Raw genomic sequence first — 19,703 nt, 5'->3', positions numbered from 1 at the left:
AAACACACAGATTAAAAAAGGTTACATAGATGAAAATGAAGTTATCAAACTCCAAAATACAATATTATTAAAAGAGGGGGGAAATGAAATAAATCCATCCTGGGATCACTTAAAATGTGGGAACTGTAATAAAAGTGTTTAAAAGCAGACACAAAATTGCGTGATTTGTCAAACAGATGCAAGGGATCCAAAAAGTTTTCCTGACAGAGAAGTTTGATTTTATTCTTATCTACAGCCCATTCTTGTATGGTTAAATAGCATCCCTGAATTACTGCATCATTAACATTCATCTTTTTTGACATGGGCAAAGTAACCTCTTCGTTCATGGTACTAGAAAAAAAGTCAAGCTGCGGTTCTGTGCACACTTCCTTGAGAGGAAAGCCCACTGCCCTTTCTGGGGTTCATGTGGTCGCCACATCTCAAAAAGGATATTGAAGAGTTAGAAAAGGTGCAGAGAAGGGCAACGAGGATGATTGAGGGACTGGAGCACCTTCCTTATGAGGAGAGGCTGCAGCGTTTGGGACTTTTGAGACGTCTGAGGGGGGATATGATTGAAGTCTATAAAATGATGCATGGGGTAGAAAATGTTGACAGAGAGAAATTTTTCTCTCTTTCTCACAATACTAGAACCAGGGGGCATCCATTGAAAATGCTGGGGGGGGGGAAGAAGAGGAGGTAGGATCTAATGAAAGGAAACACTATGCTTCACGCAACGATGTGATTGGTGTTTGGAATATGCTGCCACAGGAGGTGGTGTTGGGATGCCCACTAACCTGGATAGCTTTAAAAAGGGCTTGGACAGATTTATGGAGGAGAAGTCGATCTATGGCTACCAATCTTGATCCTCCTTGATCTGAGATTGCAAATGCCTTAGCAGACCAGGTGCTCGGGAGCAGCAGCAGCAGGCCATTGCTTTCACATCCTGCATGTGAGCTCCCAAAGGCACCTGGTGGGCCACTGCGAGTAGCAGAGAGCTGGACTAGATGGACTCTGGTCTGATCCAGCTGGCTTGTTCTTATGTTCTTATGTGGCTTGGCGCAGACAGCAAAATCTGTCATCGTGATGCTTACCACACAGGAAACTTTCCGAATGCCGTTCACAGCCACGTACTGGGCTTTCATGTTCTCCAGAACTCGCCACTGACTCTCTATGCTGACGGTGCAGGTTGGAATGTCATCGACTTGCTCATCTAACCTAGTGGAGACCCAAGAATAAAATACAGAAAGTCAACCATCGATTCTTGATTCCAGATCAAACCTGAAACTTCACACGCCGCTTTCAAACAATGCGCCGTTAAGGTAGTGCATTTTTGGCCCCTAACCAGAATCCCCCTTTGTTCTTCCTCTTTGACTTAACTGTCTTGAGCAACATAAAACAAATACATGTATAGATACACTGCCTTCAGTGTCAGCATTTGATAAATATTTAAAGAAACAGTCTTCCTATTCAAACACATACCTTCATGCGGCAAAATTTAGCTGTTCTATTTTTACCATCAAGTCACAGCTGACTTAAAGCAGCCCCAGAGGATTTTCAAGGCAAGAGACCTTCAGAGGTGGTTTGCCGTTGTCACAACCCTGATATTCCATGGAGGTCTCCCATCGAAATACCTGCCAGGGTCTAGGTTGAGAACGTGTGCCTGGCCCAAGGTCACCTGCAGGTTTCCATGGCAGCGTGAGGATTTCAACCTGGGTTTCTCAGATCCTAGCCTGATACCTGAATCACTACATCTCACTGGCTCTCTTTCGCAGTAATTACTGAGCAAAGGCCTTGCCGGATCTGAAGAAATCGTCCACTTGCTTATGGATCTTTTTTCCAGGCAGATGCATATAGAAAACCCAACAGCAGAGGATAAAGGCAGCTGAATTCCCCCACCATCTGACTTCCTCCAGCAGCCGGAATTCAGAGGCTGACACATACTTTTACCGCTGTGCTATAGAGAGTGTCTTAACCTACCGCATCTGTGTATGGTTCTCCAGTTGCACAGTGGCAGATAGGAAGGCGCTCCAAAGGGTGATCACTACTGCACAGAGGATTATCGGCTGCCCTCTCCCCTCCTTGGAAGAACTCTATAATTCCTGAAGCCGAAAGAAAGCCCAAAATATTCTGAGAGACCCGTCTCATCCAGCACACTCTCTTTTTGAACAAGCTACTATCCTATGATGGTATTCATCCAAACTAGGACAAAGAGGCTTAGAGACAGCTTCTACTCTAGAGCTGTGGCTATGCTGAACTCCGCGGCTTCGTGTCGATGTGTTTGGGGCTGTGTAGGGATGGGTGGAGGAAGGGGAAAGTGAGGATGGGGTATGAGTCTGAAATTGTGTGCATCGAGGAATGCTGCTGTAAATTCCGTCGTGCGTGCACAATGACAATAAAATGCTTATGCTTATACTGAAGGTTCCAGGTAGTCATGGCAAACAGCCATCAGTAGACCTGGCCCCTGTCTTTTGACGGTATCTAAGGCAGTGGCCATGACTGTACCTTGTGGCAGACAATTCCATATGTTAATTATGTCTTATGTGAAGGGGCCCTTTTACTGTGACCCCCTTTCACTGGGTCCCTCCCCAAGACCCTCCATTTCACTGGGTCCCTCCCCAAGTTCTACAGTTCAGAAAGGGGAACAAAGAGGCTGCCAACTTTCCTTACGCAAGCCCTCGAAGGCAGAGCAATTCTTGCTTCTCACAGTTAGCCTGCTGTCCCTTGTGATTGCTTCACCTTCTCGGGTTTCACAACAGCACAGTTATAAAAGGGAGTTTTAGCCAACCTGTGATATAGGTGACTTGTAATTTGAACTGCTGATCTGGTTGTGTAATTTATAATGCACACACTATATGTTCCATCTCGAAGTTCTCCTATGCGTTTGGTAGAGGCTAACATACTTGGTAGCTTCTGGTCCCTCCAAGGATGTAGCTGGAGTTTCCACCCGGGCTAGAACAGCCTGGCAGCCCTGATTCCTTGCCTCAGGAATGCTCTCCCACCAGCTGCCCAGGTATTCTGCAGTAATCTTTTAAATAAGTTCCACAGGGCCTGTAAGACTGAGCTATTCCGCCGGGCTTTTGGGGAGGCCAGCCGCTGATACCCCCTCCCCCCTCCCTGTTCCCCTTCTTTTAACAGCTGGGACCCTGCTGTCCCCCTCTTAGAGGAATTTTAGCCATTAGACGCCATCTGTTTGCTATTTTGAAATTTTATACGCAGGGATTTCAAACATTATGTTTTCATTAGTACCAAAACTGGTGTGTCATTGCATTATCTGTTCAGAGTTTACATAAACTCACCTGAGCCCTTCGGGGGAGGGCGGTCTATAAGTTTAACTATAAATAAATAAATAAATAAATAAAAATATATAATTTTCTGCACACACCGCATGGCACAGAATCTCTAGTCATTTTAGCTGACCAATCATGGATGATTTGCATCCCTCTCACATATAATTTGGACCAATGTGATGCTGGACAGTTAATCAGATAAAACTAGAACCATCTAAAACTCCAGTTAGTACCTTTGGCCAGAATTCCAAGCGAACTCTAATTCCTGGGTTTCCTTCGTATATACGGATGATAACGGCAGCTGGGCCAGAATTCTCTCCTTCCCCTCCGGCTTGGAATTCTCTGCAAGGATGACTGTTATAGTCTCGTCATCATAGAAGTGGGCATCAAGACAACTGTAGAAGCTGCAGCAAGACATAGAAAAAGGCATTTCGATCTCCATCCATCTTTTTCTATCCACAAGAAAACCACAACAGGCTCATCAATCTCCAGTCCTTAAAACCTCCATCGGGGTAGAACAAAACACAGAACTGATACGCTAAAAAGTGAGACAAAACTGGCCTGGGAAAACAGGAAACTATCTACCTATGTGGTGGAAAGTGCTGCCAATCTGCAGCTGATTTATGATGACTCTGCAGGGTTCTCAAGGCAAGAGAAGAGCAGAAGTGGTTTGCCGTGGACTGACTGTGTGGTGCCCCGGGACTTCCTTGGTGGCCTCCCATCCAAGCACTAACCAGGACCGACTCTGCTTAGCTTCCAAGATCTGAGGAGATCTGGCTAGCCTAAGCCATCCAGGATAGGGCCATTCACCTGGAAAATTCTTGTATTCCTCCACCATGGTGAGGTTAATTTTCCAGGAGTGTTTCAATCCCTTCCTTACACCACTTGGAATTTGGGTTTTTTGGGTAAACTGCCTAACATACTGCCTTCGATAGTCTTGCACTGAATGAAGAACGGAATGAGAAACTGCACTGAATGATAAACCGAAATAAGTACATAGGGTAAAGAAGACGCTAGAATTAAATATTTTCCTTCCATTTTTCGCTCTGGTGACAGCTGCTATTCTGTTCCAGTCCTCCCAAAGAGATACTTTTAATGAAATGTACATTTTTTTCCCTTTGCATCTGGTGTTATGCTCAGCACAACCTTCAAGAGGTTATTTTTTAAAAATGCTTATTTATACCTATCTATTTGTCCCTCCTCCTTACTAAGTTAGTATGACCCCATTTTTGCCTGAGCAAGGGCTTCAAGCCAAGGATGGGTATTAACTAGGCAAAACACAGGCCTCATATAGTGCTTGCAAAAAATCAGAAGTCACTGTGTCAATAGCCTGTGGAAGTGGTGGAAAGACACAGGTTATCGTAAGATTAGGTCAGGGATGTCCAACTCTGCCACTTAATTCCCATCAGACCCTGCTGGCACAGGGGCTGATGGGAATTGTAGTCCATGAACATCTGAAGTGCCAGAGTTGGACACCCCTGATTTAGGCGATAATATTCCGGTACTGAGAGCTACTGGAATATTTGATTCTGAAGTCTGAACAGAAATGAATGCTGTCTGAAACCAATGTTTACAATAAGCACATCATACTCCCCAGTATTAGCTATCCAGACAAGTTGTTATTCTTACAAGAGTCAGGTAACGCATTCGAATTTGACGAAGGAAGTTAGAACTGCCTCGTCAGCTGGAACATTATTCAGTCTTGAAATGTACTAACCTCGCACTTGAGCTTTCATTAATACTGTTGTTCAGGAAACTTCCAAATTCAACGGCAAGTATTCCATTGTTAGCAGACCTGAGCAGGGGCAAAAATCATTGAATCAACCAATGTCCAATATTCTACACAAATATTACAGTATCAGTTGGGAAGCTGTGCTGATCTGTTGTAGCAGAACAAAACTCAATACCAGTAGCCTTTTGCAAACCAACAACATTTTCCAGGACCTAAGCTCCTGTTAGTGCTACCGGACGCATATTTTGCTCAGATATTGCAGCATTTATGAAGATGCACTGCAGACTCCAGAAGAATTTGCATGGCCTAGTTCCTTCCTTGCCTGCTAGTGGGGGATCAGAAGTTATAGCTTTCAGGAGTGCCTGGTGGATTTTGTAGCAAAGGCTCATTCCGCACATGCAGAATAATGCACTTTCAAACTGCTTTCAGTGATCTTTGAAGCTGTGGGAATAGCAAAATCCACTTGCAAACAGTTGTGAAAGTGGTTTGAAAACGCATTATTTTGCGTGTGCGGAAGGGGCCTGAGTTTACTAACTTCTATCAATGGGGGCTGAAGGTTTCACTACTGTTATTTGCAAAGCTCAGCTCCAAGGGAAAAAAACAGATGACAGGAGCAGACCCATGCTTTATAACACAAGTTGCTACTGAATTTCTATAAACTATGTTGGGACAGAAAGGTGGTTTAAAGCAAAGAATAAAATCAGCAGTCCAGAGACCATTATTTTTTTCCCCGCCTAGCTTGGTGACAACATTGGGTAGAAGAATTTGTTCTGGGAAGAAATCCCAGCTACCTTCTTTAATGGACTGGCACACCAAATTATGGACATATAGGGATTTAGATTTCCTGACTAGAACTTTGCAACATAAAGATACACAAGAAGATTGGTCATTACTGAAAGAGTACTTCGAAACAACATTTCATGTATCTTAAAACAAATGATTATGAAAGTTATTTGTTCACTCACCTGTTTTGGACTTTTCGAATGAGTATAGTAAACTAAGTTAAGTTAAAAAATATATGAGTTAAGAAGCTAGCAATTGATACTTGAGTAAAAGATGGAGTATAATAATGACGATTGGTTGAAGTCTAAGTAGTCATGAATATATATGTCAATACAATAAGAATCCCCAGATAGGGGTATGTAATATGTTATATATTATTGCTTATTTTAAATGATATCAGATGGTTATTTTGTATGTACTATGTATTATGTCATTTGAAACTCAATAAAATTTTGGATATACAAAAAAGAAGAAGAATTTGTTCTGACTGGTGAATCCTTGTAATGTTATAATAATTAATCCTGACTCAACCCCCCACTCTCTAATTCTGGTCTTAATCCAAAGCCAAGACCTACTCAGGTCCCATTTCTATTTTTAAAATGTTGGTAAGACCCAAACACGGGTTTCTCAGTGTTTTGTCCACTCAAACACAATGCTTTCCCCCAGTCAGAAATGAGAATGTTTATAAATCGTCAATATTTTCAACACATCACAGCAGATCAACCAATGGTAAAGGGATTTGCATGTAAATCATATTTTTGCCATACTGTCAGGACTGAACCTGTCAGTGCCAAATGGCAATTAGGGGAGGGGGAGGGGGGCTACCATCCTCTGATATGGGGCGAAAGTCTGGTGTCTTCCCCTCGGCACCCCATGGTATCCCAGACACAGATCTTATCAAAGGAAGGTGTGAACTGTTCCCAGGCTCGCAATGCTTTGTAGTAAATGCTTTGTAGTTTGTAGAGGGGAGTAGGAGCCGTTTGCGCGGGAATTGCCAGATTCCTCTTTTTACGATGTTACCTACACTCTGAAATAAAGGCTTCAGAACAAATCTACAGTTTCCGTGATTTCCAGATCTGAGGTTTGGCACATACCTAAAAACTCTTTAATGGAATGGTCACCTAACGTTGTGCCACCATGAAGGTGGTTGTGCAGAATTACATCTAGGTATAAAAACAAAACACCATATTATGCCATTGTACCTTGAAATATCTGTATGCCTCCTCAAGATGTATATTTTAGAAATGGAGTTTTCCAACATCGTAAACAAAACGTAATGCAAATTGGACGCTTTGTCATTCCACCTGCAGTGACAAATGTTCCAATTAGTTAAAATGAAGATACACAATAAACAGACTGCAAAGACACAAACGCACATACTTACAAAAAGGGCAGCTTATAGAGCTGAGGGGCTGAATCCTCACTAAAAGGGAAAACAGAGAAATGAGAGCAAAACTAAAGAAGTTCTATGTGAATAAAAACAATTTACTCTTTATTATCACAACAAAACAAAGCACCCCAGCCTACCTTCTCGATGCTTTGTACAACGGCACACAAACGGCTTGGAGTATAGATTTTCCAATCACATCCTAGACAGTAACAATCAAAAATATCTAAGTGTTTGGAAGATGCCATCGCAGCCACAGAACCCATCAATTGGCAGACACTGTTCTGATCACAGGGAGGCTACAGGTTCTATGGAACTAAATGGGACCAGAGCGTTTTTATATTATCGTATGATTTACTGCACAGTGATTATTACTACGATAGACTAAACACTGCCCAGAATAAAAGGTAGAAAAAAGGGATATAACAGTGCAATCCAGTTCCAAGAGGAAGCTGTGGACTGCGCTGCTCCTGCCCCACCCACTGCCTCCGGAGGGGTTTAGCTCTCATTAAGGTAGCACGGCAGAAGAACAAGAAAGCCTCCCTGGTCACCTAAAAGCCCTCTGTAGGGCTAGTTAGTCCGTCCTCCCCACCGCTAGGTTTCCTGGGGCAAAAGCCTGGTGGGAGCCAATTAATACTGGCTGCTCCTCTGGGAACACGCCTGGAATCCACCCAGTTTTGCTAGCCTACAAGTCAGGCCGATGCAACTCTGGAAGCAGTGGCCAGAGGAGGGTCAGGTGCTGTGGAGCTCTGCAGCCCCTGCCTGCCTGCCTGCCTGCCTATTTGTCCCCCCGGCCAGTGTGACAGCCAGGAGGGCAAATGTGTTGGCACAAGCCCACACCACCTCCTATGGCCATTCTGTCCTCCCATTTGGATAGGGCTGTAAGGGAATGATTCTGAATGCAAAAAAAAAAAGTTGAAGAGAAGGGAAGGGTTATTGCCCTGGTAGGCCCCTCCGCTCCTCGGAGGAGGACCTACTTGTGATCCCTGGCCCCAAAATGATCAGGCTGGTTCTCCCATTTAGGGCAGGGCCTTTTCAGCCCTGGGTCTCCCTACTCAGTGGAACAGGCTCTCTAGGGAGATCAGGGTCTCAAGGGATTTATAGAGCTTCCGTGAGGGTCTGCAAGATAGACCTTGTCCTGCTGTATGCGTTTGGCCAGCCTGTTGGTTTCTAGTAAAAAAAACCAAAAAACATCTACCATGTCATCTGGCCTCCCGTGGGCACAAGGGGGAGAGGGGAGTAGTCAGACGCCATCCACATTTTAAAATGGGTTCTGTTTTTATATAATTGATATTAAATTATGTTTTAATGTTTGTTTTAACCTGTTGTGAACCGCCCTGAGCCCTCAGGGGGAGGGCGGTATATAAAAAAATAATAATTAAATAAAATAAATAAACTGCCTTACCTACCTGAGGTTCTTCTACCCCAGAGGTGTCCAACTCTGGCCATTCAGATGATCATGGACTACAATTCCCATCAGCCCCTGCTGGCATGGCCAGGGGCTGATGGGAATTGTAGTCCATGAACATCTGAAGCTCCGGAGTTGGACACCCCTGCTCTACCCCCTCTTTGCAGGCTTCAGTGGCCCCTTTTCAGTCAACAGACACATATCAGGGAAAAATTAAATTACACTCTGTGTAACTTTTCCCTAAGCTAGATGTCTTACTCAGATGTCAAACCCCCCCCCCCCCCATCAGCTATGGCTTCCACCACAATCAAAACCCAACACAAAATAAACACTTACAGCTGGCTTTTGTAGACACTGGTCAATGATTTCCTCCATTCTCCGTTTTACAAAATGTAGCGACTTCTGAGGGTAGTACGGGAACAATAAAGGGCTTTCTGGGGGGGGGGGGGAACATATTTAATTAAAAGTAGATAATCTCAACAGTAATTAATCTATGGAATTCTCAGCCACGGGATACAACAAGCCAGCTAGTTTAGTTAGATTTAAAGGGGGATTAGACAAAATCATAAGTGATAGATGTGTCAGTGACTATAAGCCGTGATTGGCGAAAGTGAACCTCCAGTTTTAAAGGTAGTCACCCTCTAAAAACCAGTTCTGAGAGGCAACAACAGAGGAGCGTTTTGGCCTTCACATTCTGCTTGTAAACCTCCCACTGTGTGAAACTGGATGGTCTATTATATGGACCATTAGTCCAATCCTCTCACAGGTGTTTTTAGTTTATATCAAAGATTCAACCCAGAAAACATGCCTTCTAGGCACTTCTGCATATGAAATAATCCCATTTGAATTATTAATAGATATCAATAACTACGAGACAGACCGCAGACTTCCCGGTTAGAAGAAGAGTTTGGATTTATTACCCTGCTTCTCTCAACCATAGGGAGTCTCAAAGTGGCGTACAAATTCCTTCCTTGTACAGCAGTGGCATAGGAGGTTAAGAGCTCATGTATCTAATCTGGAGGAAACGGGTTTGATTCCCAGCTCTGCCGCCTGAGCTGTGGAGGCTTATCTGGGGAATTCAGATTAGCCTGTACACTCCCACACACGCCAGCTGGGTGACCTTGGGCTAGTCACAGCTTCTCGGAGCTCTCTCAGCCTCACCTACCTCACAGGGTGTTTGTTGTGAGGGGGGAAGGGCAAGGAGATTGTAAGCCCCTTTGAGTCTCCTGCAGGAGAGAAAGGGGGATATAAATCCAAACTCTTCTTCTTCTTCTTTCTGGTCCCCACAAAAGACACCTTGTGAGGTAGGTGGAGCGAAGAGAGTTCTGAGAGAACTGTGAGTAACCCAAGGTCACCAGCAAGCTTTATGTGGACGAGCAGGGAAACAAATCTGGTTCTCCAGATTAGAATGCTGCAGGAGGCAGTCTGATAGGGCTGCTCCCACGTCTTCACTACTTAAAAGCCACCTGGATCCAACACTACAGGTACAAGACAGGATAAACAAGATACACCGAAATTTCTGTCTGAACGAATACTTAGTTGAGAAATTTCACCTCGCAAACCCCTCCTGGCCTTCGTATACAATCAGGCAAACTCTCAGGCTCTCATACACATCACCTGCCACTCTTTTAACTCCCATGAACTAGAATTACGCTTTGAACCTCTGGCACCCACAAACAATCCCTGCACCAAGAGGATTTAGTACCTTTAAGATGGCTGCCGTTTTGCAGGAAATTAAACCACTGGTTTCCTTCTGTGTTAGGTGGGGAGACCAGCTCATCATCTTCATCTTTCAAATACTACAAGAAAATGATGCAAACAACCGATGTCTGAACAGGACCGAGGTGGTATGATTGGCTTGGGAGAAAATACATCAGAAGTCTTTTGCGTTCTTTCTCCTGTTTCTTTACGAAGTCAGTTATAACTAACAGTAACGCTAACAGTAAGAGTAGCTAACAGTAACAGTAAGAGTTACCTCAGGTGGAGCCCACTGATTGCAACAAATGTAGGCTGAAGAAATCTTGCTTAGGACTACCCAGTCAGCCTACCAAAAAGTTTAGTGACTTTCTCTTTTGAATCTATGGGAACCGTTCTGTTATCCAGATTACAGGGTATTTAAAATGGCCGGCTCTCCACACAGGGTGCAACAGTTTAGAAGAGAGTTATAAACCTTTGCCCCATGAAACCAGTGGTGGAAACTGCAATATGAGCATCTCATGACCAGAAATTGTTAAAAGAGATTTCCTGATTCTCTCCTAAAGGCATCACCTGATACAGAGGTGTACGGAGCTATTTCAGTTTAAATTGACACACTGTTAATCTTTCTTTATCTTTTATCTTTATTAACCTTTGATAGGCATAGATAGATCAAGATTTACACAGACACATTCTGCAGTCTCAAATATAGTTCAATAGCAAGAAAATAGACCACACAACTTTATGGTTGACTTCAAAGGAATTCAGATCACTTCGGATTTTTTAAAAAGAAATTGCCAGAGCAAATGACAGTAAATACCCCTACACGGCAATATAAAAATACAATCTAATATAAAATTGCAATATAAATAGATCTGTTTATCAAGTTAAAAGCAAGATAATACAGCAATAGGTATCCTACCATGCCTAAATATTAGACAGGACACACTGTTAATGTTGTCTTAAGAAAAACTAAAAGCACTCTTACTTAGGACAACAGAATCAGTGTTATCAAGGATACTAAGAAACTCACCAGCGGAACACTATGGACACTTATCTGGGAATAAGGTCCCCTGACTACAGTGGGATGTAGTTCTGAGTAAACCTGTAAAATACTGGACTGTTAGCACACCCCAGTCATGTCACTATATCACTGCAATCCTACTGCTTGGTGGAGAAAGATATAGGTAGCAGATATTAGCCAGAGAACCCCAATACCTTGCAAAGCAGAGGAAACGGGGGAGTGGAGAACAGACTTTGTAAGTGAGAAACAGCCAGCAGAGAGCGGGAGTTTTAAGCATGCACAAGTTCATGTTATGGCCTTAATTTAATTCAAGTGCAGGGGGGAGGGGGGGGGTATTGGCATTGCAACCGCTAGGCCATGTCTGCTATTGCAAAAAAACAAAAAAGTGACCCTTTCCTTAGCAAGTCACATTCTCATCTCTATCCAGAGCCCCACAGATTACCTGACCAACTCTTTCCACATTGAAGTATTTCCCTTTACGGTTGTAGAGTTCAGGAGCCTGAAACACACAACACACCACACAGTTATTGGTTTTGCGAGTGAAATGCCAGGAAATGCTCAGATAAGAACATAAGAACATAAGAACAAGCCAGCTGGATCAGACCAGAGTCCATCTAGTCCAGCTCTCTGCTACTCGCAGTGGCCCACCAGGTGCCTTTGGGAGCTCACATGCAGAATGTGAAAGCAATGGCCTTCTGCGGCTGTTGCTCCCGAGCACCTGGTCTGTTAAGGCATTTGCAATCTCAGATCAAAGATGATCAAGATTGGTAGCCATAAATCGACTTCTCCTCCATAAATCTGTCCAGGCCCCTTTTAAAGCTATCCAAGTTAGTGGCCATCCCCACCTCCTGTGGCAGCATATTCCAAACACCAATCACACGTTGCGTGAAGAAGTGTTTCCTTTTATTAGTCCCAATTCTTCCCCCCAGCATTTTCAGTGTATGCCCCCTGGTTCTAGTATTGTGAGAAAGAGAGAAAAAGTTCTCTCTGTCAACATTTTCTACCCCATGCATAATTTTATAGACTTCAATCATATCCCCCCTCAGACGTCTCCTCTCCAAACTAAAGAGTCCCAAACGCTGCAGCCTCTCCTCATAGGGAAGGTGCTCCAGTCCCTCAATCATCCTTGTTGCCCTTCTCTGCACTTTTTCTATCTCCTCAATATCCTTTTTGAGATGCGACGACCAGAACTGGACACAGTACTCCAAGTGCGGTCGCACCACTGCTTTATATAAGGGCATGACAATCTTTGCAGTTTTATTATCAATTCCTTTCCTAATCATCTATCTAAATCACAACTCTGTGGGCCCACACTTCAGCTAGTTTACTGAGTCTATGTTGGTTCCAGATAGAGATGCCCATCTTTACTGCAAAGTGGAAGGGAAAGGCTCAGAAGCAAGAGGGGAAGCTTATTTCTGCACCAAAATCACCCCCTTTCTGGTTTGAGGAACTGGGTCACCAAATCAAATGGAGCATTAAAAAAGCTACTGGTTGAATCCAAAGCATGCCAGCAGAGAGGAGCCGGTAGCACAGGACTTTGCAGCCTTGCCCTTACTGCCACAGTCGGCTAAACCGCTCAAAGTTCCGCTCCTGGGTTGAAGGGACCCTCAGGAACAGCAAGGAGGGCTAAGCAGGGATCTGAAGGTTGGGGGACTCAGAAAAATTGGCCTCCCCTCTCCTCCAACAGAAGTGCCATTCCATCGGTTTATTCTTCATCCCGCCTGCAGAATCATGGAACTGGGGAGCACAACCTGGATGCGTGTTTGAAGGAACACAGCGAGCTGAAAGCATTTTTACCTCATTGAAGTGTTCGGTAAGAAAATCAGCCACAAAGGTGATATCTTTCTGGGTCATCTATGAGAAAGAAAAAAAATGTGAATGAAAAACACACACACGCAAAGTACAGTACTCTTTCAGACAGCTTTTTAGGGCATAAGAACATAAGAACTAGCCTGCTGGATCAGACCAGAGTCCATCTAGTCCAGCTCTCTTGCCACCCGCAGTGGGCTCCACCAGGGCGCCTCTTTGGGAGCTCACATGCATGACTAGACTGAAAGCAATGGCTCTTCAAGTGGCTCGGGCTGCTCCTGAGCACCTGGTCTGCTAAGGCATTTGCAATCTGAGATCAAGGAGGATCAAGATTGGTAGCCATAGATCGACTTCTCCTCCATAAATCTATTCAAGCCACTTTTAAAGCTATCCAGGTTAGTGGCCATCATCACCACCTGTGGCAGCATATTCCAAACACCACTCACACGTTGCGTGAAGAAGTGTTTCCTTTTATTAGTCCCAATTCTTCCCCCCAGCATTTTCAGTGTATGCCCCCTGGTTCTAGTATTGTGAGAAAGAGAGAAAAATTTCTCTTTGTCAACATTTTCTACCCCATGCATAATTTTATAGACTTCAATCATATCCCCCCTCAGACGTCTCCTCTCCAAACTAAAGAGTCCCAAACGCTGCAGCCTCTCCTCATAAGGAAGGTGCTCCTTAATCCTTCAATCATCCTCGTTGCCCTTCTGCACTTTTTCTATCTCTTCGATATCCTTTTTGAGATGTGATGACCAGAACTGAGCACAGTACTCCAAGTGCGGTCGCACCACAGCGTTATATAAGGGCATGACAATCCTTGCAGTTTTATTATCAACTCCTTTCCTAATTATCCCCAGCATAGAGTTTGCATAGGGCAGCCCCCCCACCCCCAGCAAATAATAAGTAAAAACCAAAAATTTCACCCTGATTTTTAAAAAGCTATTTATTTTGAAATACATGACAGGAGTGCTACCTTATTTAGTTCTGGAGGGACATGCTCTTCAGACATCCTCAGCATGGCTGAAAAATAAGGAATGGCCACAACATTTTGAAGAGATTAATTCACATCCTCGCCCCTCCAAGGCAAAAGAGAAGAGCAGAAATTATGAAGGAGGAAAGCCTGCTTTTTCAAGGCCAACGCTAGAATAAGGATATCAAAACAAACCACACGCTACGTAATTCTTTGACTGGCGAAGGCGTGTACAAGCTTTCAAGTGAATTCCGGCTTGTTGCTGGGTTTTGATTTTGCATCAGGAAAAGATTCCTTCTGTGGGAGCAAAGTACCTCTGCTAACATAAGGACACTTATCACTACATTTCTCTGTGCTTTTAATGTCTCGATAGTTTGATTCATTGGCATGAGTAAGCGGTCGTGAGCCACTGTGGGCTGCGGGAAAAGCAGGATATAGACCAGTGATGGTGAACCTTTTTGAGACCGAGTGCCCAAATTGCAACCCAAAACCCACTTATTTATTGCAAAGTGCCAACATGGCAATTTAACCTGAATGCTGAGGTTTTAGTTTAGAAAAAACAGTTGGCTCCGAGGCGTGCGTTAGTCAGGAGTAAGCTTGGTGGTAGTCGGTGGCTCTGCTTTGAAGCAACCATGCAACTCTTCCAACGGGTGAATCATGACACTAGGAGGGTTTACTTAGAAGCAAGCCTCGTTGCCAGCAACCAAGGTTACTACCAGGTAAAGGATCACACTTTAGTTCTTCACATGAAAATCAGTGGGGTTTAAGAGCACTTAACAGGGTTACCTACACTGTTTTCCCAAAACGAAGTCTTAGGTTTAATGCTAATAATTGATCCCAGTAGCCCAGGCCAGCCTAGATGTGGCGGGGGGACACTCTGTTTGCACGTGCCCACAGAGAGGTCTCTGAGTGCCACCTCTGGCACCCGTGCCATGGGTTCGCCACCACTGATATAGACACTTCGATAAATAAAATTAACTTGTGGAATTTCTTGTATTTGACTTACCCACATATAGCCATCGGAAAAAAGCTTTGAAATTTTTCATACTGCTGTCAATAACTCTGCAGAGAGAACACAACGGCAGTCGTGTGAAATGTATATTTCAAACATGACTCTGATAGCGACTAATCCTTTAAGCGGCATGTCTTAGGACCATCTCCTGCATTATTTCACATCCCCCCCGAACACAAAACAGAAAAGCATCAGTTACACCAAGGGTGCCCAACTCTGGAGCTTCAGACGTTCATGGACTACAATTCCCATCAGCCCCTGCTGACGGGGAATTGTAGTCCATGAACATCTGAAGCGCCAGAGTTGGACACCCTTGAGTTACACAGAAGAAAATATGAGAATTTTCCGACAGACTAACAGCCCAATCCAGGGAAGGTGGGGATGGAATCGCTGTTGGGAGCAAGATTTGCCCTCCCCAGGACACTCCTACCCTGCTAAGGAGGGGCAAATCGGTCTAACCAATGTTGCCGAGGCCTGCTACACCCCGGGACGGGCTGGAAGAGTGCTGCAAGCATTAGGCGCTCCCTTGCTACTACAGCAGAGGTGGGATCCAGCAGGTTCTCACCACTTCCCGAGAGTGGGTTACTAATTATTTGTGTGTGCCGAGAGGGGGTTACTAATTGGGTCTGCTTTTCCGTTAGAAATTCCATTAGGTCCAAACATCATAAAGTCCTGTTGTTTCCTATGTGGCTGGTTAGCGGAGGTAGAAAACGGGATAATTCTCCCTGTTGGGCTGTTTTAAAAACATGTTTTAGAAATATGGTAAAGTTCCTTGTTTAAGGAAAGTATCCTTCTTTTGATTTCTAGAAACAAAATTAAGTACTTGAAAGTATTAAGTATTTGACAGGCAGTCAATTTAGAGGAGAATTAGCTGTTTCTGTTGGCAGGAGACGATAGGACTTGCTATAATGAGTTGAAATTATGGACAGAAAGATACCAGCTGGAAATTAGGAACTTTTTTTTACAATAAGAGTTTTTTATAGTAACAGAGAAATTATTAATGCCCTGCCCCCGGAATGGCCGGCCACGCCCCCGTCGTGCCCCGCCCAGCCCAATTGGCGCTACGCCACTGTGTGAATCCCACCACCATGGGAACCTGTTACTAAAATTTTTGGATCCCACCACTGCATTGCTGTCCCCGCCAGAGTAACAGGGGCATTCCAGAGGCGTGGCCAGTGGTGGAGCTGACCTTGATTGGCTTCCACTCCAGCTTTGCCGCCCGATACTCAGCAGTCTGGGTTTTGGAACTATGCCACCATATTGGGTGGCATATATCCAATGAGCCCAATGGAGGGCTTTTCAGCGGCGGGAAGGATTTTTTTGTTTTTTTGCTTTCCCACACTGCCAAAAAGCCTTTTGGAGGCAGCAGAGAAGCACCACCACCACCCAGCAGGGGGAGCTCTCACAGCAGCTCAGTTCCAAACAGCGGGAGTGAGCTTCCACGCAGCCCTACAGAACCCTTACAGGGACCGTTGGTATCAGCTCTGCGTGGGACTGCGTGATAAAACATGGGGGCTAGCAGCAGAAAACAAAGGTAGGCTGCAGGCAACTGAAGGCCAAGCTAATATAATGCCAAGCATTTGGACAAATGCAGCAACTTTGAACATAACGTCCTCGATTCATACGTACTGAAGAAGCTCATTTGCTTTCAGGATGAAGGCGCCAACGGCAGTAATCGCTTCTGCAAAGAGAACCAACATGAAATTAAAGCCAGCCAAGTTTGTGATCCGTATCCTAGTGATTCGTATCCTAGAAGTCAGCAAGCATACCTTCTATTCCAGTCACATCCAGTCCAAGAGACTCGTATTTCTGTTTCCACGAGGCCATTCCTTTCAGCTCACTCAAATGGTACAGCAAGGCCTCTGAGCCGCTGTCAAAGCAAGGTAGCAAAATTGTTTCATGAAGGATGTGGCATTCTAATAGAAACAAATCACATGTATTTTAAAGTCGGGAGTGCTTTGATGGTGTATTCCTGCATGGCAGGCGGTTGGACTTGATGGCCCTTGGCAGCGGTAGGATCCAAAAATTTTAGTAACAGGTTCCCATGGTGGTGGGATTCAAACTGTGGGTAAGCGCCAGTGGGGCTGGGCAGGGCACAATGGGGGCGTGGCCGGGCATTCCAGGGGCGGGGCATTCATGGGCGGGGCTGTGGCAAGGATGCAGCTGCTGCGCCAGTCTTTGGGCGGGAAACAAATGCGCGCAGGCTGCCACACATGCCGGTGCACCTCCTGCTAGGACAAAGTTTCAAGTTCTACTTTTGGCTGGCGCGCTACTGGGCTGAGAGGAGGGGCGTAACTAAGGCAAAAATCACGTGGCAAAATCTCCAATTAGTAACCCCCTCTCGGCACACACAAATAATTAGTAACCTACTCTCGGGAACCTGTGAGAACCTGCTGGATCCCACCTCTGGCCCTTGGGGTCTCTTCCAACTCTTATGATTCTAAAGAACAAAGAGTGACAGACTTAACATCAGTTGAACGGTACACCTTAAAATCTACCTGTGCTCTTTCCCCAAAGGGGTCTACCAGACTAGCTTGGTTCTTACTTGAAATGGGCCTTTTGGGGGCAGGGGAGAGAAATCTGTGAAGCTTTGTTGGGAACCACCTTGGCCTTTTTAACAAACACCTCCCTTTGCTCTTGGTAATCTGAAGTTTATAAGCAATTTCTTTTTATACTGTTTCAATTGACGTTTTACTATGTTGCCAGTTGTCTTGAATGCTCTATGGTGCTACGCTTGGGAAACTATACATCTATCTGTATGTATATATCTGTATATATATGTATGTATACACACACAAATATCTAGAGAGCCGCAGGTTGCAGACCCCTGAGTCTAGAACAGGGGTAGGGAACCTTTAACACTCAAAGAGCCATTTGGACCCGTTTTCCACGGGGGGAAAAAACACTTGGAGCCGCAAATAATTTTTGACATTTAAAATAAAGATAACACTGTATATATAGGGGTTTTTTTAACCTTTACCGCCTGGCTCATTCCTGGAGAAGCAGATGGATGCCTCCTCTCGGCCTCTGCTGGGTCTGGTGCAGGGCGGGCAGGGATGGGGCCACGGGCTCACACCTGCCGGGTCCGCCGGGAAACGTCACCGCCCCACCGCGAACAAGGCTGGCGAGAGGGAGGCTCAGCGACGCTGCTCCAGCCGCCGCTGGCACTATGCGCGCCTGCCCTGCCACCTGCAGGCTGGCAAGGATGAAGCCAGCAGCTCGGGCTTGTGGATGTGAGAGTGCAAGCGGGCACAGAAGATGCCGCGACAGCGGCTCTCGAGTTTCAGGTCCCCTACCCCTGGTCTAGAACAACTACAAACTTGATGGACATGCCACCAGAAGTAACCAGAAAAGAAAATACATAGTGTCTACCTTTACCTCCCATGAAATTGCTAATAACCAACATTCAAAATACATAAACGTAGGAATAAAAGAGTAAAGAATAAACAGTAAAGGAGTTCTAATTGACTTTCCATCTCACTTCTACCCAGTGCATAACATTACTAAAAATCTACCTTTTATTTTTAAACCAGGTATTCTTCTTGTTTTTCCCATTCGTATATAAATAAGCCACAACTCTATACGGAACTAGGTTTAGATACCATATTAACATATGTTAACCATTTTTACTTAATCCCCCCGTCCTCCCTTTTAATGGTTACAAGTCTTATAATATATCAGCTATTTGTTATATTTATCTAAACATTACTACTTGCTCTAAATCCCTTAATTTTAAGGGGGATATATCTATCTATATCTATATAAATCTATCTATATCTATCTATCTATCTATCTCTCTATCTAGATATAGATATAGATATATCTCCCCTTAAGGGATATCTCCCCTTAACGGATTTAGAGCAAGTAGTAATGTTTAGATAAATATAACAAATAGCTGATATATTATAAGACTTGTAACCATTAAAAGGGAGGACGGAGGGGAGGGGGGTTAAGTAAAAAATAACACAAAAACCGTTGTGTATCTAGTCAGTTATTCAATGACTGGAGCCAACCCAGGAGCTCCCTGGAGAACCCAGGAAGGTGACACAGTGTGTAAACAGACTTCTCTCTGTGATACACCTCTGAAGATGCCAGCCACAGATGCAGGCAAAATGTTAGGAACAAGATCTACCAGACCACGGCCACACAGCCTGTAAAACCCACCACAACCAGTTGAATCCGGCCGTGAAAGCCTTCAACAATACCAGGAAGGTGAAATATTTTTCCTCCAACGCAGCATGTAGGAAAGACGCTCATTTCGTATTTATAACCATAAATTAAAAATGAAGGTTTTTTATTGTCTATCTTTTCTTACAACTGGGAACTCTTTTTAAAAAATTATATAGCCCACTTTTTGCCCTGATAGGGACTCAAAAGAGCTTCCCACGTCATTATCTCCTCCTCCATTTTATGTTTAGAACAACAACCCTGCGAAGTAGGAGCTGGGATCTGAACCTAGATCTCCCGGGTCCATCTTCCAGCCACTCCCAACATACAAGACCACACCACACCACACCTCAACCCACATTCCACGATTTACCTCTGCAGGTGACTAATGACCAGCTTCTGGATACTGGAATAGGAGGACTCCATGGATTGGCCGAGTTTTTTTAAGCC

At 44.5% G+C, this 19,703-nt stretch overlaps 1 protein-coding gene across 1 annotated transcript in view; it reads right to left on the bottom strand.

The window, feature by feature from the left end:
* The window catches only part of ANAPC4 (anaphase promoting complex subunit 4), a 43,476-nt gene that overhangs the window by 1,098 nt on the left and 22,675 nt on the right, over positions 1-19,703 (bottom strand). The window contains exons 14-28 of the mRNA XM_048509353.1: positions 19,627-19,703; positions 16,856-16,956; positions 16,716-16,767; positions 15,081-15,136; positions 14,078-14,124; positions 13,093-13,149; positions 11,738-11,794; positions 10,282-10,375; positions 8,913-9,010; positions 7,309-7,370; positions 7,166-7,204; positions 6,984-7,085; positions 4,984-5,061; positions 3,500-3,670; positions 1,071-1,194 (exon numbers count right to left, since the gene is read on the bottom strand). Of these exons, the coding sequence (XP_048365310.1) occupies positions 1,071-1,194; positions 3,500-3,670; positions 4,984-5,061; positions 6,984-7,085; positions 7,166-7,204; positions 7,309-7,370; positions 8,913-9,010; positions 10,282-10,375; positions 11,738-11,794; positions 13,093-13,149; positions 14,078-14,124; positions 15,081-15,136; positions 16,716-16,767; positions 16,856-16,956; positions 19,627-19,703 (1,215 nt within the window). The remainder of the gene's footprint in view (positions 1-1,070; positions 1,195-3,499; positions 3,671-4,983; positions 5,062-6,983; positions 7,086-7,165; positions 7,205-7,308; positions 7,371-8,912; positions 9,011-10,281; positions 10,376-11,737; positions 11,795-13,092; positions 13,150-14,077; positions 14,125-15,080; positions 15,137-16,715; positions 16,768-16,855; positions 16,957-19,626) is intronic.

The sequence above is a fragment of the Sphaerodactylus townsendi genome, linkage group LG10 (genome assembly GCF_021028975.2).
Source record: "Sphaerodactylus townsendi isolate TG3544 linkage group LG10, MPM_Stown_v2.3, whole genome shotgun sequence".
In the NCBI taxonomy this organism is placed as follows: Eukaryota; Metazoa; Chordata; class Lepidosauria; order Squamata; family Sphaerodactylidae; genus Sphaerodactylus; species Sphaerodactylus townsendi.
Note: the sequence above shows the minus strand (reverse complement) of the source record. Positions and strands in the feature narration are given on the sequence as shown.